This window comes from Pristiophorus japonicus, chromosome 17 (genome assembly GCF_044704955.1).
Source record: "Pristiophorus japonicus isolate sPriJap1 chromosome 17, sPriJap1.hap1, whole genome shotgun sequence".
Classification (NCBI taxonomy): domain Eukaryota; kingdom Metazoa; phylum Chordata; class Chondrichthyes; family Pristiophoridae; genus Pristiophorus; species Pristiophorus japonicus.
This window is the reverse complement of record NC_091993.1, coordinates 67652125-67675405: the sequence shown is the minus strand read 5'-3', so window position 1 is coordinate 67675405 and position 23281 is coordinate 67652125. Positions and strand designations below refer to the sequence as shown.

The following is a 23281-nucleotide window of genomic DNA, read 5'->3' as shown; positions in this document are numbered from 1 at the left end:
ACCCGGGTTACCCTTTCCCCCTGCCCTGGTTACAGCTCACTCATGCCTGGTGTCTCACCACATGCAGATCTAAGCTACCCTCTAAAGACCACTCAATGCCAGCATCTGAGCTGGTGACTGCGACTGTCAGATTGAGCGACACTGTTTCTTCTTTATCATCCTCTTCCTCTTGCACCACTAAATTTCTTGGGTGTCTGAAATGAAAAAGGCACAAGTGTAGTTTGTGGTGAGGGGTAAGTGGGCAGGAGATGGGAAGCAAGGGGTACATGCTAATATCATATACAGCTTCGAAATCAGAAGAGATAGTGGGATGAAACATAGAAACATAGAAACATAGAAACATAGAAAATAGGTGCAGGAGTAGGCCATTCAGCCCTGCGAGCCTGCACTACCATTCAATAAGATCATGGCTGATCATTCACCTCAGTACCCCTTTCCTACTTTCTCTCCATACCCCTTGATCCCTTTAGCCGTAAGGGCCATATCTAAATATATCCAATGAACTGGCATCAACAACTCTCTGCGGTAGGGAATTCCACAGGTTAACAACTCTCTGAGTGAAGAAGTTTCTCCTCATCTCAGTCCTAAATGGCTTACCCCTTATCCTTAGACTGTGTCCCCTGGTTCTGGACTTCCCCAACATCAGGAACATTCTTCCTGCATCTCACCTGTCCAGTCCCGTCAGAATTTTATATGTTTCTATGAGATCCCCTCTCATCCTTCCAAACTCCAGTGAATAAAGGCTCAGTCGATCCAGTTTCTCATTATATGTCAGTCCAGCCATCCCAGGAATTAGTCTGGTGAACCTTCACTGCACTCCCTCAATAGCAAGAACGTACTTCCACAGATTAGGAGACCAAAACTCAACACAATATTCCAGGTGAAGCCTCATCAAGGCCCTGTACAACTGCAATAAGACCTCCCTGCTCCTATACTAAAAACCCCTAGCTATGAAGGCCAACATACCATTTACCGCCTTCACTGCCTGCTGTACCTGCATGCCAACTTTCAATGACTGATGTACCATGACACCCAGGTCTCGTTGCATCTCCCCTTTTCCTAATTTGCCGCCATTCAGATAATATTCTGCCTTCGTGTTTTTGCCCCCAAAGTGGATAACCTCACATTTATCCACATTATACTGCATCTGCCATGCATTTACCCATTCACCTAACCTGTCCAGTCACCCTGCAGCCTCTTAACGTCCTCCTCACAGCTCACACCACCACCCAGTTTAGTGTCATCTGCAAACTTGGAGATATTACACTCAATTCTTTCATCCAAATCATTGATGTATATTGTAAATAGCTGGGGTTCCAGCACTGAGCCCTGCGGCACCCCACTTGTCACTGCCTGCCATTCTGAAAAGGACCCATTTATCCCGACTCTCTGCTTCCTGTCTGCCAACCAGTTCTCGAACCACGTCAGTACGTTACCCCCAATACCATGTGCTTTTATTTTGCACACCAATCTCTTGTGTGGGACTTTGTCCAAATACACCACATCCACAGGTTCTCCCTTGTCCACTCTACTCGTTACATCCTCAAAAAATTCCAGAAGATTTGTCAAGCATGTTTTCACTTTCATAAATCCATGTTGACTTGGATTGATCCTGTCACTGCTTTCCAAATGCACTGTTATTTCATTTTTAATAATTGATTCCAACATTTTCACCACTACTGATGTTTTCTCTCTCCCTCCTTTTTTAAAAAGTGGTGTGACATTAGCTACCCTCCAGTTCATAGGAACTGATCCAGAGTCGATAGACTGTTGGAAAATGATCCCCAATGCATCCACTATTTCTAGGGCCACGTCCTTAAGTACTCTGGGATGCAGTCTTTCAGGCCCCAGGGATTTATCGGCCTTCAATCCCGTCAATTTCCCTAACACAATTTCCCACCTAATAAGGATTTCCTTCAGTTCCTCCCTATCACTAGACCCTTGGTCCCCTAGTACTGCCGGAAGGTTATTTGTATCTTCCTTTGTGAAGACAGAACCAAAGTATTTGTTCAATTGGTCTGCCATTTCTTTGTTTCCCATTATAAATTCACCTGAATCCGACTGCAAGGGACCTACGTTTGTCTTCACTAATCTTTTTCTCTTCACATATCTATAGAAGCTTTTGCAGTCAGTTTTTATGTTCACGGCAAGCTTCCTCTCATACTCTATTTTCCCCCTCCTAATTAAACCTTTTGTCCTCCTCTGCTAAATTCTAAATTTCTCCCAGTCCTCAGGTTTGTTGCTTTTTCTGGCCAATTTATATGCCTCTTCCTTGGATTTAACACTATCCTTAATTTCCCTTGTTAGCCATAGTTGAGCCACCTTTCCCATTTTATTTTTACTCCAGACCGGGATGTACAATTGTTGAAGTTCATCCATCTGATCTTTAAATGTTTGTCATTGCCTATCCACCGTCAACCCTTTAAGTATCATTTGCCAGTCTATTCTAGCCAATTCACGTCTCATACCATCGAAGTTACCTTTCCTTAAGTTCAGGACCCTAGTCTCTGAATTAACTGTGTCACTCTCCATCTTAATAAAGAATTCTACCATATCATTCTTCCCCAAGGGGCCTCGCACAACAAGATTGCTAATTAGTCCTTTCTCAGTACACATCACCCAGTCCAGGATGGCCTGACCTCTAGTTGGTTCCTCGACATATTCGTCTAGAAAATCATCCCTAATACACTCCAGGAAATCCTCCTCCACCGCATTGCTACCTGTTTGGTTAGCCCAATCTATGCAGATTAAAGTCGCCCATGATGACTGCTGTACCTTTAATACATGTATCCCTAATTTCTTGTTTGATGCTGTCCCCAACCTCACTACTACTGTTTGGTGGGCTGTACACAACTCCCACGAGCGTTTTCTGCCCGTTGGTATTCCGCAGTGTTGTGTTCCTAACACAGATGAGACTGCACATAGGGAGGTTAAAGTAACAGTGACCTCAGTCTTTATTAAGACACTCCAGAGTGAGTAACAGGCCTTAGAGGCCGGCTTATATACAGTGCAACTTCAGGGGATGCGCTCGCTGATGGCGGAACATGGGAGTGCATGCTTTACAGATACACAACATCACTCCCCCCCACCCCAAAGTCAAAGTGAAAAATATTTACAAGGTGAGGCGGTCGGGAGCCTTTCTTTCCTTGGTGGTCCGCCTCGGTACAAATGTCTGTTCTGATGTGTTGGCTGTGCCCTCGCTCGGCTGGCGTGTTGTTGGCCCTGCAGGGCTGCTGGTTGAGCCTGGCCTTGCTGGGCTGTTGGACGTGATGGGTTCAATTTCCTGGTCTGGCGTGGTGTCGTTGATCCTTTGGGTGTGTGTTGTAGGCTCAAAAAAAGTGGAGTCTGCTGTGGGTAGTTCAGAGCAGTCTGTGAACCGCAGCCTCGTTTGGTCCAGGTGCTTTCTGCAAATTTGTCCATTGTCTAGTTTGACGACCAACACCCTACTCCCTTCTTTAGCTATCACCGTGCCCGCGATGCACTTGGGACCATGTCTATAGTTTAGCACATACACAGGGTCATTCAGATCAATTTCCCGTGACACAGTGGCACGACCATCGTTTACATTTTGTTGCTGCCGCCTGCTCTCTACCTGATCATGCAGGTTGAGGTGAACCAGCGAGACTCTGGTTTTAAGTGTCCTTTTCATGAGTAGCTCAACCGGGGGCACCCCTGTGAGCAGGTGGGGTCTCATGCGGTAGCTGAGCAGTACTCGGGACAGGCGGGTTTGGAGTGAGCCTTCTGTGACTTGTTTAAGGCTCTGTTTGATTGTTTGTACTCCCCGCTGTGCCTGCCCATTGGAGGCTGGTTTAAACGGGGCCGAGGTGACATGTTTGATCCCATTGCGGGTCATGAATTCTTTAAAGTCGGCACTGGTGAAACATGGCCCGTTGTCACTGACCAGTATGTCAGGCAGGCTGTGGGTGGCAAACATGGCCCTCAGGCTTTCAATGTGGTGGTGGCGGTGCTTCCCGACATTATTTCACATTCAATCCATTTTGGAAAAGCATCCACCACCACCAGGAACATTTTACCGAGAAACAGGCCTGCATAGTCGACATGGATCCTCGACCATGGTCTGGAGGGCCAGGACCTCAAACTTAGTGGTGACTCTATGGGCGCGTTGCTCAACTGAGCACACACGCTGCATTGCCGTATACAGGACTCTAAGTCAGAATCGATACCGGGCTACCACACGTGGGATCTGGCTATCGCTTTCATCATTACTATACCCGGGTTTGTGCTGTGGAGATCAGAGATGAACATTCCCTGCCCTTTTTGGGTAGCACTACGCGGTTACCCCACAACAGGCAGTCTGTCTGAATGGACAGCTCGTCTTTTCGCCGCTGGAATGGCTTGATTAGCTCTTGTATTACAACGGGGATACTGGCCCAGCTCCCATACATTACACAGTTTTTTACTCGGTCCAAGTCCTAATCTGGCGGGCCGTAACAGGTGATTTATCATTTTCAAACGCTTCCATGACCATCAACAAGTCTGTGGACTGCGCCACTATCAACAAGTTTGCAGACTGTGCCATTTCCACCCCCGTGGTGGGCAATGGTAGCCGACTGAGAGCATCTGCACAGTTCTCGGTGCCTGGCCTGTGGAGGATGGATAGTTATACATTGATAGTGCGAGTGCCCACCTTTTGTATGCGGGCTGAGGCATTAGTATTTATCCCCTTGTTTTCAGCGAACAGGGATATGAGGGGCTTGTGATCGGTTTCCAGCTCAAATTTGAGGCCAAACAGGTACTGAAGCATTTTCTTTGCCCCCGAACACACACGATAATGCCACTTTCTCAATCATGCTGTTGGCCCTCTCGGCCTTAGACAAGCTCCTGGAGGCATAGGCGACAGGTTGCAACTTCGCCGCAACGTTAACTTGTTGTAATACGCACCCGACTCCTTACGACGATGCATCACATGCTAGCACAAATCTTTTACACGGGTTATACAATACAAGCAGCTTGTTGGAGTATAAAATGTTTCTGGCTTTCTCAAAAGCAATTACTTGTTTTTTTCCCCATACCCAGTTCTCACCTTTACGCAATAACACATGTAGGGGCTCTAAGAGGGTGCTTAACCCCGGTAGGAAGTTCCCAAAATAGTTGAGGATTCCCAAGAACGACCGCAGCTCCGTGACGTTCTGGCCTGGGCGCGTTCCTGATAGCCTCTGTCTTGGCGTCTGTGGGCCGAATGCCATCCGCCGCGATCTTTCTCCCCAAAAACTCCACTTCTGTTGCCATGAAGACGCATTTCAACTTCTTCAACCGCAGCTCTACGCGATCCAGTCACTGGAGGACCTCCTCCAGGTTTTGTAGGTGTTCGACAGTGTCCCAACCTGTGACCAATATGTCGTCCTGAAAAACCACCGTGCGTGGTACCGACTTGAGTAGGCTCTCCATGTTTCTCTGGAAGATTGCTGCAGCCGACCGAATTCCAAACGGGCATCTGTTGTAGATGAACAGTCCCTTGTGCGTGTTGATGCAGGTGAGGCCCTTCGAAGACTCCTCCAGCTCCTGCGTAATGTCGGCCGAAGTCAGGTCGAGCTTGGTGAACGTCTTGCCTCCTGCCAGCGTCGCAAATATTTTGTCTACCTTAGGTAACAGGTATTGGTCCTGTAGCGAGAAACGATTAATAGTTACTTTCTAATCGCCGCAAATCCTGACCGTGCCATCACTTTTGAGTACTGGAACAATCGAGCTGGCCCACTCGCTGAATTTCACTGGGGAGATGATGCCCTCACGTTGCAGCCTGTCGAGTTCGATTTCCACTCTCTCCCTCAGCATGTGAGGTACCACTCGCGCCTTGTAATGAATGGGTCGTGCCTCTGGAGCCAAGTGGATCTGCACCTTCGCCCCGGAAAAGTTTCCAATGCCTGGCTTAAAAAGAGAAGGAAATTTGTTAAGAACCTGGGAACATGAGGCCTCATCGACATGTGATAGCGCTCGGATGTCATCCCAGTTCCAGAGGATTTTGCCCAGTCAGCTCCTTCCAAGCAGTGTGGGGTCATCGCCTGGGACAATCCAGAGTGTCAGTTCGTGCACCGTGCCCTCGTAGGTGACCTTGACCATGGCGCTGCCCAGGACTGTAAGAAGCTCTTTGGTGTACGTTCTCAGTTTCATGTGGATGGGGCTCAGGGCTGGTCTGAGTGCCTTGTTGCACCACAGTCTCTCAAACATCTTTTTACTCATGATGGATTGGCTCGCGCCAGTGTCCAGTTCCATGGCTATGGGTAAGCCATTCAATTTTACGTTTAGCATTATAGGTGGACATTTCGTCTCAAATGTGTGCACCCCGTGTACTTTAGCATCTGCCTCCTCTCTCTGAGGCTCGAAATTGCTTTGATCCACCATGGACCGATCTTCCTCTGCCACGTGGTGGTTAGCAGGTTTTGCAGAGCTTGCAGTTCGTTTGCAAGCTCGTTGGAGGTGCCCCATTGTTCCACAGCTCTTGCAAACATACCCTTTGAAGTGGCATGAATAGGCTGAATGGAAGCCTCCACAATGCCAACAAGCTGTGAATTGCCTTGCATTCATCCTTTGTTGCGAACTCTGAGTCATCTGGATCAACTGAGGCCTGCTGGCATTTGCAGACTCGTGGTTTCTGCCCTGTACATTTCTGCTCGCAAACGCAGTTCCAGTTAATTTATGAACATTGCTAGCTAGCACTTGTGTGCTGAGAGATTTGTTTGGTGTTATCACTGGTGGACATAAATGCCTTTGCTATCGCAATAACCTTACTGAGGGTCGGTGTCTCTACAGTCAAAAGTTTTCATAGGATGGTCTCGTGGCCAATGCCCAGTACAAAAAAGTCTCTGAGCATTTGCTGCAGGTAGCCATCAAACTCACATTGTCCTGCAAATCGCCTTACCTCGGCGACGTGACTCACCACTTCCTGACCTTCAGATCGCTGATACGTATCGAACTGATACCTCGCCATCAGCACGCTCTCCCTCGGGTTAAGATGCTCTCGAACCAGTGTACACAGCTCCTCATATGACTTATCTGTGGGTTTCACCGGAGCCAGAAGATTATTCATGAGGCTATAGGTCAGTGCCCCGCAGACTGTGAGGAGGACCGCTGTCCTTTTTGCAGCGCTTCCTTCTCCGTCCAGCTCGTTGGCTACAAAGTACTGGTCTAACCATTCGACATAGGCTTCCCAGTCCTCACCCTCCGAGAACTTCTCCAAGATGCTCACAGTTTGCTGTATCTTTGCGTTGAATTCATGTACTCGTCGCCAGTTGTTGTGTTCCTAACACAGATGAGACTGCACACAGGGAGGTTAAAGTAACAGTGACCTCAGTCTTTATTAAGATACTCCAGAGTGAGTAATAAGCCTTAGGGGCCAGCTTATGTACTGTGCTCCCAAGGGATTCTGGGATCCCTTGGAACTTCAGGGGATGCGCTGCCTGGTGGCGGAACATGGGAGTGCATGCTTTACAGATACACAACACGCAGCTACACCCATACAGATTCCACATCATTCAAGCTACTATCCTTCCTTATTATTGCGTTAATTTCCTCTTCAACCAGCAATGCTACCCCATCTCCTTTTCCTTTCTGTCTATCCTTCCTGAATGTTGAATACTCCTGGATATTGAGTTCCCAGCCTTGGTCACCCTGGAGCCATGTCTCCGTGATGCCAATTATATCATGTTCATTCATTGCAGCCTGTGCAGTTAATTCATTCACCTTATTACGAATACTCCTTGCATTGAGGCACAGAGCCTTCAGGCTTGTCTTTTTAACACAATTTGCCCTTTTAGAATTTTGCTGCAATGTGGCCCTTTTTGATTTTTGTCTTGACTTTCTCTGCCCTCCACTTTTACTTTTGTTCTTTCTATCTTTTACATCTGCCCCCATTCTACTTCCCTCTGTCTCCCTGCATAGGTTCCCATCCCCCTGCCATATTAGTTTAACCCCTCCCCAACAGCACTAGCAAACACTCCCCCTAGAACATCGGTTCCGGCCCTGCCCAGATGCAGACCGTCTGGTTTGTACTGGTCCCACCTCCCCAGAACCGGTTCCAATGGCCCAGGAATTTGAATCCCTCCCTTCTGCACCACTCCTCGAGCAACGTATTCATCTGAGCTATCCTGCGATTCCTACTCTGACTAGCACATGGCACTGGTAGCAATCCTGAGATTACTACCTTTTAAGGTCCTACTTTTTAATTTAACTGCTAGCTCCCTAAATTCAGCTTGTCGGACCTCATCCCATTTTTTACCTATATCGTTGGTACCTATATGCACCACGACAACTGCTGTTCATCCTCCCCCTTCAAAATGTCCTGCAACAGCTCCGAGACATCCTTGACCCTTGTACCAGGGAAGCAACATACCATCCTGGTGTCTCATTTGCGGCCGCAGAAACGTCTATCTATTCCTCTTACAATAGAATCCCCTTCCACTATAGCTCTCCCACTCTTTTTCCTGCCCTTCTGTGCAGCAGAGCCACCCACGGTGCCGTTGGCTTGGCTGCTGCTGCCCTTTCCTGATGAGTCACCCCGCCAACAATACCCAAAGTGGTGTATCTGTTTTGGAGAGGGATGACTGCAGGGGACCTCTGCACTACCTTCCTTCTACTGCTCTTCCTGTTGGTCATCCATTCACTATCTGTCTTTACCTGTGATAAGACCAAATCACTGAAACCATTCACGATATCCTCAGCATCACGGATGCTCTAGAGTGAATCCACTCTCAGCTCCAGTACCGCAATGCAGTCTGTCAGACTCTGCAGCAGGATACGCTTCCCACACATGTAGTCGTCAGGGACACTGGAAGCGTCCCTGACTTCCCACATAGCACAGGAGGAGCATGACACATATCCGAGCTCTCCTGCCATGACTTAACCCTTAGATTAACTTAATTTGGCAACAACAATGCTAAAGGTTATCTACTGATAAAGAAAAAGAAAAACTACTCACCAATCTCCAGCCAATCACTTACTCCCTTGGCTGTGACGTCACCTTTCGATTTCTTTCTACCTCTTTGTTTACCTGCTGCCCCTGCACCGGCTAGCCTCCGATGCTGCCTCGGACTTCCGCCTCTCTGACTGCCTCCTCGATCTCCCGCTGGGCCTTTTTATTGGCCTCCGATGCTGCCTCGGACTCCCGCCTCTCCGACTGCCTCCTCGATCTCCCGCTGGGCCTTTTTAATCAGCCTCCGATGCTGCCTCAGACTCCCGCCTCTCCAACTGCCTCCTCGATCTCCTGCTGGGCCTTTTTATAGGCCTCCGATGCTGCCCGGACTCCCGCCTCTCCGACTGCCTCCCCGATCTCCCGCTGGGCCTTTTTATAGGCCTCCAATGCTGCCCCGGACTCCCGCCTCTCCAACTGCCTCCTCGATCTCCCGCTGGGCCTTTTTATAGGCCTCCGATGCTGCCCTGGACTCCTGCCTCTCCGATGAGTGGGAAGTGGGATTTGAGGAGGCTTAGCTTTGAGCATACAATCATGTTCAATGGTTTCAGCGCCTCTACTGGCCATGAACTCAGTCACAGCAACTCCAATTATGCCGTGCATTGTTTCCTCAAGCAGGGTCAGGATATGGTGGCGCACCTAACCCCCTCCGGTTAGCTGCCACTGCCACGGATTGTGTGCCACCTTGTCTGCACGAGAGAGGGAAATGTGTTACTGAGTGTGGCTGTTGTGGCTCTCATGTTTGAGTAGCTTACAGTGTGTGCAAGCTGTGAGATGTGGGTGTGAGGCTTACAGCAGTGGTAAATGTGTGAGGATGAGATGGAGCATATGAATGTGAGGTATGAGTTGTAATTGATAGAAATTGTTGGTAGATGAGTAATGGGGATGTATTGAATTGAGCAGCCTGTGAGTCTAGTGGGGCAGTTTATGGGATATGGCAATTGAGGATGCATTCACTGACCTTGACTAATCATGTGAGGTCATTGAACTTCTTCCGGCACTGCATCCAGATCCTCGGGGCAACACTGTTGGCATTGCCAGCTATGACTATCTGCTCCCACTGCCTTTGCAGTGTCTGTCTAGAGGGTCTCCTGGAAACAGGACCTCTCTTCTCCTCCTGCACTAAGGCCTCTAGTGTCGTGACTTCAAGCCTTAGAGCCCTTTTTTTGGCCTGTTGTTCCATTATTATATGTTTCCCAGGTGAAACTCCCTTCTGCAATTACTTCCAGCACCTGTTGTCATCAAACTGCACCTCCCCTTTAAGAGGCACAGGCTGGCTTTAAAGAACTGCAGGCTAGCTTTAATTGAGCTAGTCTCGCACGAACTTTGGCCCCCTGCTAAACATGTAGCATTTTTAGTACTGGGCTGCCCACTACTATCATTTAAATTAGCAGGAAGCACAAAGTTTGTGTGTTGCTTGCATTACTTTGAACGGGCGTGGGTTAATCGCACATCGCGATTCCCGTGCCCATTTTCGGTGCTATTGACCTTTTAGCCCATTCTACAGCTTCATACTTCAAATTTCAGTGCTCATAATTTTTAACAAAAATAGTAGTCTAGGAGGGGACACAGAATGACAAAGATCACATGTATATTTACCAGTTCACCATCTGAGAACATAGGTATATAACTATCATCTTAATTACCAGGTAAATAGTAATATATACAGTGATCTAATGTTCATAAGGCTACCTCTGATCTAACATTTTACAAATACTGTATTAAAAAAGTTGATTCTATAAAAGAATGGACCATAATAATTTCTCTCTACCCTTTTATTGCTCAATTGACCACTGGCTTGTGCCCATCCCATTTTGTGTCCTTCTCAGTAATGGCTCGTACCTCATGATTACCTTTTAATTCAATCTATCTGACTATACTACTCATTTTCTAAACTGCCGATTGCTATCCAAAATAGCAGGGCTGTTTTTTATATATAACCTTAACGGCGTGACAGTTGCCAATTACCAGAAGCTGCGCAAAAGCATTCTGCACATAAATCTGTGGTGGTTTCGGTATGAATGTATACTAATATGGACAGAGCTATTTGCACTAGAAGAATGCTCCGATTTGCTCTCCATTATCACATAAACTGACTGCTGATTGGTCCCCTTTGAGGATAAGCCACACCCAGAAGTTTCTCTGGAATGTGTAATTGGAACTGCCCAGCCCAAGTTCGAAGTGACTTTGCAAAGTGTAATTCGAGCCATTCTGACTTAAGACCCCAGAGAGGACAGAGCTCCCCAACTCAGCCAAAGTTCCTGACCCCATCTCAGTCCAAGTTCCTGACCTTACCCACCCCCAGCCAAAGTTCGTGCCCCCCCAGCCAAAGTTCCTGACACCCTCAGCCCAAGTTCCTGACACCATCCCAGTCCAGGTTCCTAAACCCATCCTAGCCCAAGTTCCTGATCTCACCCCCCCCAGCCCAAGTTCATACCACCCCAGCCCAAATTCCTGACCTTACCCCAAGCCCAAGTTCCTGACTTACCCCCCCCAGCCCAAGTTCATGCCACCCCAGCCCAAGTTCCTGACCTTACCCCCAGCCCAAGTTCCTTACCTTACCCCCCCCAGCCCAAGTTCCTGACCTTACCCCCAGCCCAAGATCCTGACTTACCCCCCCAGCCCAAGTTCATGCCACCCCAGCCCAAGTTCCTGACCTTACCCCAAGCCCAAGTTCCTGACCTTACCCCCTGCCCAAGTTCCTGACCTTACCCCAAGCCCAAGTTCCTGATCTTACCCCCAGCCCAAGTTCCTGACCTTACCCCCAGCCCAAGTTCCTGACCTTACCCCCTGCCCAAGTTCCTGACCTTACCCCCCCAGCCCAAGTTTCTGACCTTACCCCCCCAGCCCAAGTTCCTGACCTTACCCCCCCAGCCCAAGTTCCTGACCTTACCCCCCTCAGCCCACGTTCCTGACCTTACCCCCCCCAGCCCAAGTTCCTGACCTTACCCCCCCAGCCCAAGTTCCTGACCTTACCCCCAGCCCAAGTTCCTGACCTGACCCCCAGCCCAAGTTCCTGACCTTACCCCAAGCCCAAGTTCCTGACTTTACCCCCCCCAGCCCAAGTTCATGCCACCCCAGCCCAAGTTCCTGACCTTACCCCCAGCCCAAGTTCCTTACCTTACCCCCCCAGCCCAAGTTCCTGACCTTACCCCCAGCCCAAGTTCCTGACTTACCCCCCCAGCCCAAGTTCATGCCACCCCAGCCCAAGTTCCTGACCTTACCCCAAGCCCAAGTTCCTGACCTTACCCCCCCCAGCCCAAGTTCCTGACCTTACCCCAAGCCCAAGTTCCTGACTTACCCCCCCCAGCCCAAGTTCATGCCACCCCAGCCCAAGTTCCTGACCTTACCCCCAGCCCAAGTTCCTTACCTTACCCCCCCAGCCCAAGTTCCTGACCTTACCCCAAGCCCAAGTTCCTGACTTACCCCCCCCAGCCCAAGTTCATGCCACCCCAGCCCAAGTTCCTGACCTTACCCCAAGCCCAAGTTCCTGACCTTACCCCAAGCCCAAGTTCCTGACCTGACCCCCAGCTCAAGTTCCTGACCTTACCCCAAGCCCAAGTTCCTGACTTTACCCCCCCCAGTCCAAGTTCTTGACCTTACCCCCCAGCCCAAGTTCCTGACCTTACCCTCCCCAGCCCAAGTTCCTGATCTTATCCCCAGCCCAAGTTCCTGACCTTACCCCCAGCCCAAGTTCCTGACCTTACCCCCAGCCCAAGTTCAGGCCCCCCCAGTCCAAGTTCCTGAAACCCTCAGCCCAAATTCCTGACCCCATCTCACCCCCAGCCCAAATTCATTGCTTTTCAAAAGCTAACCCAAAAGCCCTAGTAGCTGCCAATAGTCACTGACCCAAAAGACACGGAAGTAATTAAAAAAATGTAGTGACATTTATTGACACAGCAAAAAGACCAGTGCGACCAGGAGCTCGGGGAGTCGGCGAGAGGCGGGAGTTCCGACGGCAGTGTTGGTGAGGCCTACAAAAGGTCAGTGCGACCAGGAGCTCGGAGAGTTGGCAAGAGGCGGGAGTTCTGGCGGCAGTGTTGATGAGGCCTACAAAAGGCGTGCTTCTGCAGCTGCAGTGGGGTGAGAAGGCAAAAAAGTAGTAGAAAGAAATCGAAAGGTGACGTCACAGCCAAGGGGGTAAGTGATTGGCTGGTGGTTGGTAAGTAGCTTTTCTTTTTCTTTTCTTTATCAGTAAGTAACATTTAGCATTGTTGTTGTCAAATTAAGTTTATCTAAGGGTTAAGTCATGGCAGGAGAACTCAGACACGTGTTATGCTCCTCCTGTACTATGTGGGAACTCAGGGACGCTTCCGGTGTCCCTGACGACTATGTGTGTGGGAAGTGTAGCCGCCTCCAGCTCCTGACGGACCGCATTGTGGCACTGGAGCTGCGGGTAGATTCACTCTGGAGCATCCACGATGCTGAGAATGACGTGAATAGCACATTTAGTGAGTTGGTTTTACCGCAGGAAAAGGGTACACAGCCAGACAGGGAATGGAAGACCAACAGGAAGAGCAGTGCAAGGAAGATAGTACAGGGGTCCCCTGCGGTCATCCCCCTGCAAAACAGATACACCGCTTTGGGTACTGTTGAGGGGGGTGACTCATCAGGGGAGAGCAGCAGCAACCAAGTCCATGGCACCGTGGGTGGCTCTGCTGCACAGGAGGGCAGGAAAAAGAGTGGGAGAGCGATAGTGATAGGGGATTCAATTGTAAGGGCCACTTTAGAGCAAAATTTTGAAGGGTCAAAGTGTGTTAAAAAGGCAAGCCTGAAGGCTCTGTGCCTCAGTGCGAGGAGTATTCGGAATAAGGTGGACGAATTAACTGTGCAGATAGCAGTTAACGGATACGCTGTGATTGGCATCACGGAGACATGGCTCCAAGGTGACCAAGGCTGGGAACTCAACATCCAAGAGTATTCAACATTTAGGAAGGATAGACAGAAAGGAAAAGGAGGTGGGGTGGCGTTGCTGGTTAAAGAGGAAATTAATGCAATTGTAAGGAAAGACATTAGCTTGGATGATATGGAATTGGTATGGGTGGAGCTACGGAGTACCAAAGGGCAGAAAACATGAGTGGGAGTTGTGTACATGCCACCAAATAGTAATAGTGAGGTTGGGGACAGCATCAAACAAGAAATAAGGGATGTGTGCAATAGAGGTACAGCAGTAATCATGGGCGACTTTAATCTACATATTGATTGGACTAACCAAACTGGTAGCAATGCGGTGGAGGAGGATTTCCTGGAGTGTATTAGGGATGGTTTTCTAGACCAATATGTTGAGGAACCAACCAGAGAGCTAGCCATCCTAGACTGGGTGATCTGTAATGAGAAGGGATTAATTAGCAATCTTGTTGTGCGAGGCCCCTTGGGGAAGAGTGACCATAATATGGTAGAATTCTTTATTAAGATGGAGAGTGACAAAGTTAAATCAGAAACTAGGGTCCTGAACTTAAGGAAAGGTAACTTTGATGGTATGAGACGTGAATTGGCTAGAATAGACTGGCAAATGATACTTAAAGGGTTGATGGTGGATAGGCAATGGCAAACCTTTAAAGATCATATGGACGAACTTCATCAATTGTACATCCCTGTCTGGAGTAAAAAGAAAACGGGAAAGGTGGCTCAACCGTGGCTAACAAAGGAAATTAAGTATGGTGTCAAATCCAAGGAAGAGGCATACAAATTCACCAGAAAAATAAGCAAACCAGAGGACTGGGAGAAATTTAGGATTCAGCAGAGGAGGACAAAGAGTTTAATTAAGAGGGGGAAAATAGAGTACGAGAGGAAGCTTGCCGGAAACATAAAAACTGACTGCAAAAGCTTCTATAGATATGTGACGAGAAAAAGATTAGTGAAGACAAACGTAGGCCCCTTGCAGTTGGATTCAGGTGAATTTATAATGGGGAACAAGGAAATGGCAGACCAATTGAACAAGTACTTTGGTTCTGTCTTCACAAAGGAAGACACAAATAACCTTCCGGATATACTAGGGGACCGAGGGTGTAGTGAGAAGGAGGAACTGAAGGATATCCTTATTAGGCTGGAAATTGTGTTAGGGAAATTGACGGGATTGAAGGCCGATAAATCCCCAGAGCCTGATAGTCTGCATCCCAGGGTACTTAAGGAAGTGGCCCTAGAAATAGTGGCTGCATTGGTGATAATTTTCCAGCAGTCTATCAACTCTGGATCAGTTCCCATGGACTGGAGGGTTGCTAATGTAACACCACTTTTTAAAAAAGGAGGGAGAGAGAAAACAGGTATTATAGACCAATTAGCCTGACATCAGTCGTGTGGAAAATGTTGGAATCAATCATTAAGGATGAAATAGCAGCGCATTTGGAAAGCAGTGATAGGATTGGTCCAAGTCAGCATGGATTTATGAAAGGGAAATCATGCTTGACAAATCTTCTGGAATTTTTTAAGGATGTAACTAGTAGAGTGGACAAGGGAGAACCAGTGGATGTGGTGTATTTGGACTTTCAAAAGGCTTTTGACAAGGTCCCACACAAGAGATTGGTGTGCAAAATCGGTATTGGGGGTAATATACTGACGTGGATAGAGAACTGGCTGGCAGACAGGAAGCAGAGAGTCGGATAAACGGGTCCTTTTCAGAATGGCAGGCAGTGACAAGTGGAGTGCCGCAGGGCTTGGTGCTGGGTCCTCAGCTCTTTACAATATATATTAATGATTTAGATGATGGAATTGAGTGTAATATCTCCAATTTTGCAGATGACACTAAACTGCGTGGCGGTGTGAGCTGTGAGGAGGACGCTAAGAGGCTGCAGGGTGACTTAGACAGGTTAGGCAAATGGGCCTAACATGGCAGATGCAGAATAATGTGGATAAATGTGAGGTTATCCACTTTGGGGGCAAAAACACGAAGGCAGAATATTATCTGAATGGCGGCCGATTAGGAAAAGTGGAGGGACAGCGGGACCTGGGTGTCATGGTTCATCAGTCCTTGAAAGTTGGCATGCAGGTACAGCAGGCGGTGAAGAAGGCAAATGGTATGTTGGCCTTCATAGCAAGGGGATTTGAGTATAGGAGCAGGGAAGTCTTACTGCAGTTGTACAGGGCCTTGGTGAGGCCCCACTTGGAATATTGTGTTCAGTTTTGGTCTCCTAACCTGAGGAAGGACATTCTTGCTATTGAGGGAGTGCAGCGAAGGTTCACCAGACTGATTCCAGGGATGGCAGGACTGACATATGAGGAGAGACTGGAGCAACTGGGCCTTTATACACTGGAGTTTAGAAGGATGAGAGGGGATCTCATAGAAACATATAAAATTCTGACGGGACTGGACAGATTAGATGCAGGAAGAATGTTCCCGATGTTGGGGAAGTCCAGAACCAGGGGACACAGTCTTAGGATAAGGGGTAGGCCATTTAGGACCGAGATGAGGAGAAACTTCTTCACTCAAGAGAGTTGTTAACCTGTGGAATTCTCTACCACAGAAAGTTGTTGATGCCAGTTCATTGGATATATTCAAAAGGGAGTTAGATATGGCCTTTACGGCTAAAGGGATCAAGGGGTATGGAGAGAAAGTAGGAAAGGGGTACTGAAGGAACGATCAGCCATGATCTTATTGAATGGTGGTGCAGGCTCGAAGGGCCGAATGGCTTACTCCTGCACCTATTTTCTATTTTTCTTTGTAAAACAAGCAAATATCACAGATTTAAAGGACAGGTGAATTTCTAGCAACATTAAAAAGCAAACAAATGCGATCGCAGCTCGGTTTTGTATTTTTAGTGGTCGGAAGCTCCCAGCTTGATCAACGCGGTTGGAATCTCGCAGCTCCCTATGAACAGCACTGGGAATCTCGGTAACTGTGGTCAGCAGCGCAGCTCCCAGCTTCAAGAACAACGGTCTCAACAGCTTCAAGGTTTGAAACAACGCGGTCAGATGGGTCAGGTGAACGCAGTCAGATGGGTCGGGACAACGCGGTTGGAAGGGTTGGAAGATCAGCAGCACAACAACACAGTCATGCGGTCGGAACAATGCAGTCACTGCAAGCCCCACTTCCGGTTCCAGGTTCGAGGAGTCTGCGCATGTGCGAGAGACTTTGGTGGCGGAGTCCAGAGAATGCTGGCGCAGAAAAACCTAGTGCAAATAGTCACTCTGTAATAGTAGTCATAGCATGCCTAAATCTATGGAATCTATGGAGCTATGGGTTGGTTTAATAATGTATAATAATATCATGGGTTAGTTTAAGTTTTAATGTATAATATTTTCACCGAGGGAGGAAGTGCGGAGATTTTTTTGTACAGAGCGCAAGCTCCGTGTGAAGGGAAAGGAGAAGAAAATTAATAAAAATTGATGTTTACTATGTTTTGCTGACGCATATTTTATTTTCCTGATGCAGCTGTGTTCGGCAGTAGCAATTTCTTTCTCCCCTCCTTTCTCTCTCGAAGTGTTTTCTTTGTAATGGTGACAATATTTTCTTTTCAGTTAGCAAACAACCGAAAAAACACAAACTGCGCATGCGTAACTACTTCAACCTTGTTGGCAGCAGTCGCTGCCTAACATTAATTAGTAACCTATTATTTTCTCATCTTGTTCAATACCTTAAAATTAATACTTTACAATGAATATCTCACTTCCCCTTGTTCTGAATTGCTTTGTTTGCACTGAGGCTTAAATATTCACTGATGTACAAAAAGTAAATCAAATAGTTCTGCTGAATACTTCCAAACAATTCTTTCCTTTGTTTTACAGACACTGATCACTATTCCACACTCTCTGGGTGCTGTCATAATCAGTGTTTTGAAGAGCATATTCCAGCTGTTATGATGGAGCAGTCTCATTTGGATGAAATCTCGATTATAGTTCCAAATCGCACATTAGGTACCATTTGTTCCTATACTAATACTGTGCTGCAATAATTGAGGTAAAGGAGATTGCGACTCACTTGATTTCATTTTCATATTGAGCGTAGGGGAAATTGTGGAGAGCAGTTATCGATATAATATCTAGGGAGTGATCATTATCTCAATGCACTAGAGTTAGCATATATGCTAAGTATGTATTAAAGACAGTAATTGTATGCATTCACAGCAATGGAGCCCTGATATCCACACATTTGATCCTCTGTCTACATGTGCACCATGCTCACATTCTCCTCTCACTGAGTGGCCGACATAGAGGCTATGACGAAGATAACATTTAAAACATTATCCTTGTTTATCAGATCAAGTGTGAATACAAACAAAACAATGAAGTGCTACAATCATGATGATGTTACAAGTGTGTAATTTCTCAAATCAACAGGTCATAGTCAAGCAATGGAATAATAACTATTTTCCCTTTATTTTTGCAATAACTAAATTAGTGGCTTGACCAGTGAAAATAATTTAATTGATTCTGAGTGATTATCCAAATAAAACTGGTAGGTTCCTTTACTTCTAAAATGTGATGCCATTTCCACAACATTGCTTTCTACAGTAAACCCCTTGATACAATTCACACTCAGATGCAGGTATGCTAAAAGCACATCTTCTGTTTTGGAATGCTGCAAATTCCAGATGAGACTATCTTCATTATTTTTCTATCACTGGGCTGCTATTTCATGAGAAGGGAATGAGCATTTCAATTTATGCATATAGCTGAACTCTTAAAGTGTCACTATGTTTAGTGTTTAGTGCTCATTTAACTTATTTTTATCTATCTCTAAAACTTTTGCACACATCCATCACACTTCCGATATCACATATCATGTGCATGTTTTTGTTGAAAATTGAATTTGGAAAACTTAATGTTGCTTCTCTGTGTAACCAGGTATAGGTGAAGAATTTGTAACACCAATGTTCGATTTCTACAGAAGTATGGGGGAACTGAATGTGACAGACACTGAATATGCCCTACTTTCTGCAACCACGATTCTTTTTTCAGGTAAAAACATTCACTAATTAGGTTGGACCAGCACTATAATTGGCAAACCTAATCCAACCAAACACAGATTTTATTCAGAATTGGCTCCAGTGAAGTAAAACTGAAATGGTATGGAAGTTAATACCTCTTAGCTGGGAACTGTTCAGTGGATCTGTATGTGTGAGGAAAAGAGTGTTTGAAGACCAGGCCCTTAAAACTGCCACCAAGCTCATGGTCTACAGGGCTGTAGTAATACCCACCCTCCTGTATGGACCATGTATAGTAGGCATCTCAAGTCTCTGGAGAAATACCACCAACGATGTCTCCGCAAGATCCTACAAATCCCCTGGGAGGATAGGCACACCAACATTAGCCTCCTCGACCAGGCCAACATCCCCAGCATCAAAGCACTGACCACACTTAATCAGCTCTGCTGGGCAGGCCACATAGTTCGCATGCCAGACAGGAGACTCCCAAAGCAAGCGCTCTACTCAGAACTCTTTCACGGCAAATGAGTCAAAGGTGGGCAATGGAAATGTTACAAGGCCTCCATGATAAAGTGCAACATCCCCACTGACACCTGGGAGACCCTGGCCAAAGATCACCCTAAGTGGAGGAAGCGCATCCGGGAGGGCGCTAAGCACCTCGAGTCTCGTCGCCGAGAGCGCGCAGGCAGCGGAACAAGCATGCGGCAAACCAGTCCCACCCCCCCCTTCCCTCAACGACTATCTGCCCCACCTCTGACAGAGACTGCGGTTCTCGTTTTGGACTGTGCAGCCACCTAAGAACTCATGTTAAGAGTGGAAGCAAGTCTTCCTCGATTCCGAGGGACTGCCTATGATGATGATGTGTGATGGGTAGAATCTCCATCTACTTGTCTGTCAATATATGCTTATGCTATTGGAGTTTTAACAGAAATGGTAATTTACTTTAGCACAATGTTTAGAGGTTTGTAGCTTTACAGATATGTTGCTGGCACACAGTGTTGTGCACAGAAGGAATAAATAGGCAATATGGAACCCATTTTTTAATGGTTTTTCAATGTCAATGGGCTATTTGTGACTTGCATTACTTGCTTTTTTGTTGAAGTTGATTTTATTACAATAACTAAGATTTATTACATGAATTTAAAATGGGAATAACCCAGAATATGCAAACTAAAATATATTTAATGACAGTCCAGAATGTGGAAAACAAAATTGTATAAAGTAACAAGAAACTATATCATGAAGCCTCTGGGTTTTAGCTTCTCTTCACCCAGACAGGCTTATAGTTCCTCTCTCTGTGATCCAATAAGATCCAGTCCTGGTATGTGCAATATTCACACTGGTGATCGGCCAATTATAATTAGATTCAAGATGGCCTGAATTGGTCCAAAATGTAGAATATCTTAATTTTGATCACTTGTATTCATGTGAGCCTGTTCTATTCAAGAGTCCCATTCATTGACAGTGGATTAGCACAAGTTCCTTTCATTTCTGTCATCTGGCTTGAATCAGGCCCACAGTATTTTGATAATCTCCTTTCTACGCTCTGAGAGGTATCTGAGTTTGTGTCCGTCTCGTTGCTTTTTCTAGTGGGCATAGACCCGTAGCATTAAACTATTCAAAACTTGGTAACAATTCGCAATTGCACTCAGATACGGTTACATTTTGGAAATGAAAATGTTGCAGTGTTAAGATAGAGTGCACATTCTGAAGCTAGGTTAAAATACATTGTTGTGGCAGTATAGAGCTTTATTTTCCATCACACTTAATGAGAAATAAAAACAGAAAATGCTGGAAATACTCAGTAAACATTTTAGGTCGATGATCTTTCATCAAAACTGGAAGAAGTTGTAGACCTAACAGTTTTTAAGCAAGTACAAAGGCGGGGAAAGGTTGGGGGGTGGCGGAGGGGCGGTGTGCAGGGGAGAAGGGGTGGAAAGAACAGAAGGGAAGGTCTGTGTTAAGGTGTAGGCAGGAGAGATTGAATGACAAAAGGAACAAGGCAAAAGGAGGTGGTAATAGGACAAGTGAAGAAAAGAAAGGTGGGTCTCGAGGAGCTGTAAATGGCAACAGCAGAAACATTACCAGCATGTATTGTCCGAAAAAATAGGAGCAGTGGCTATGATCTGAAATCAATGTTGAGTCCGGAAGGTTGTAAAGTGCCTAATTGAAAGATGAGATAGCTTAATTGTGAACACCGAGTAGCAAAAGATTCCATTCCAGCTTCCTTTACCTGGATAAACAAAAATTACCGGCACAAAAAAATTATTTTACATTTTATTTCTCTCACACAAAATTCATATATAAGTGTTAAGACATTGTACTATGTGAGTCTTTAACCTATAACCTGACTCTCAAAAAGCTCCTCTGCCTTGCATTGCATGTATTTATAGTATTGGCTTTCTTTGTGTTTGTGGGGTATTTCTGTTGGAAAAAAGACAACACTTACAGGCTACTGACAATTCAAAGTCATTTTTGTGCTACAAAGAACTGCTGCAGTTATGGCATACGAAGAAGCAAGAAGGCTGGACAGTCAGGTTGATGGCAACTACAATTTTTGAATGACTGCGTTTATTGGTGGTGGGAAAGTGAAGACACACATTGCATCTGTTACCAATGACTTTTGAAAACTCAGCAAAAAAGCATATTTTCTTATATTTGCTCTTTGGAATTCTCAGCATTCATGTTACAACTGGGAACCAACTTAGTCATTCCTAAAGATTCTATTTGTAACCATAATTAATGTGTTAGTTTAACACTGAACCTTTTGCTTCACTCACTTGAACAATTTCATTAGAATACTACCAGCAACATGGGGTTAGATGTTTGTCTTTACCAGCTGGTTGGTAATCATTGCATAGGCAGAGCGCAGAAAGGAAGTTCACACACCCCTAACAGTACTAGCTGGATTTTCCTCCCATTAAATTCAATGAAAGAAAAAACTAGCGGGTACTGTTTGGGACATGCAAACCTCCCTGTCAGATTTTCCTTTCTATGCTCTACCTAAGTGATGCTTAATGCCTTAGCTAAAAGTCAAAGTCAACTCCATGTATTTTCACATTTGTAATAAAATTATGCCATGTTTGGTTGTTCACAACTTATGGCTCTTTGTGTTCTTCTGTAGATCGACCCTATGTAAAGAATAAAACACATGTAGAAAAGCTACAGGAGCCTCTTTTGGAGATTTTGTACAAGTACTCCAAGATCCATCATCCAGAGAGTCCACAGCGCTTTGCTCGGCTGTTGGGCCGACTTACTCAGCTTAGAACCCTCAACCACAACCATTCAGAGGTATTAATGTCATGGAAGATGAAGGATCAGAAACTCACACCATTGCTTTGTGAAATTTGGGATGTACAGTGAAGGATTATAGCAGAACTTTGATAGATGTTTTTGGACTGGTCAGTCCAGCTGCAAACCAGGCCTCTTTTTTTGTAGTACAAAACCACAGAAAATTAATGATGGAAGATCTCACTTTAATGTCCATCAGTGAGCAGCTACTATGTGGAAGGCAAATCAATTGTCATGGCAGTCATTACTGCAAGTGAGGCTTTTGTTTTTATATCTAACTTTTATTTACTATATTGACCAACAGCTCTTATTTGGTTTGTTACCAACCATTTGGCCATTATATTTTTACTTTGTAAAGCATTTTTTTCTCAATCAGTGCAAGACTGTTCCACCAGTAATTAAGACTGTTTCTAATTCATCTTTCTAAATTAACAAGACTAGGGAGTTTGTTGGGAAAGTTTAACCTGAGCACAAGCTGCAAAAGCAGCCTTTTGGAAAGTTACATTCCCCAAATGTTTCTAAATTCTCACACAATCTTTTTTAATTTTAACATGAATTTACATAAAATACAACAAAATATTGGTAAAATATGAAATTACAAATTCACCAAAATGCACTTCAAATTGTTTTATAGATCTGTTATATGTGAGTGTTTTATAGAAGAGAAAGCAACATATCGTGAAATGCTAAAATTTAAGAATATTCAATAAACTATTATGTTGTACATTGCTTGTGAATTTTAATTGAAAACAATGGGCATTCATAGAATTTATTGTGAGTGAGGATCTTTACAGGCTTTCATCCAGAGTAAGCAACTTTAAAGAATATGAAAATGATTTTTTTATCAATAAGGAAGTATTACAATTATAACTATATGGTGTAAGATAAACTAAGTGAATGGTTAGACATGACACCACAAGGGGGCTTTTACTGTTACTAGTTTCGAATGCTTTCTGATCATTTCAAATCTGTATTGTGACCCTTCAGAGGTAGCTTATGTTACCTTTACATTTAATGGCAAAACTCAATTTGCAAAAATTGGCAAAATACACATAAATGGCATGCGCCTGACAGAAAATGCATATGCCTGTGACTACTCGACTGCTTAACAGCCCCTCACATCATAATGAAAGAGCAATATTTGGTGTTTTTATGTGTATTCACTGAATTAAATCAGTTATAAACAGGAAATGCATTATCAGGACAT

The 23281-nt window shown here is 45.6% G+C and overlaps 1 protein-coding gene across 1 annotated transcript in view; it reads left to right on the top strand.

Annotated features, from left to right (window-relative positions):
- LOC139228203 (bile acid receptor-like) overlaps positions 1-22757 on the top strand; it is a 100537-nt gene extending 77780 nt beyond the window's left edge. The window contains exons 8-10 of the mRNA XM_070859388.1: positions 17645-17773; positions 18704-18817; positions 21908-22757. Coding sequence (XP_070715489.1) covers positions 17645-17773; positions 18704-18817; positions 21908-22146 — 482 coding nt within the window. The 3' untranslated portion in view covers positions 22147-22757. The remainder of the gene's footprint in view (positions 1-17644; positions 17774-18703; positions 18818-21907) is intronic.
- Positions 22758-23281: the final 524 nt, after the last annotated feature.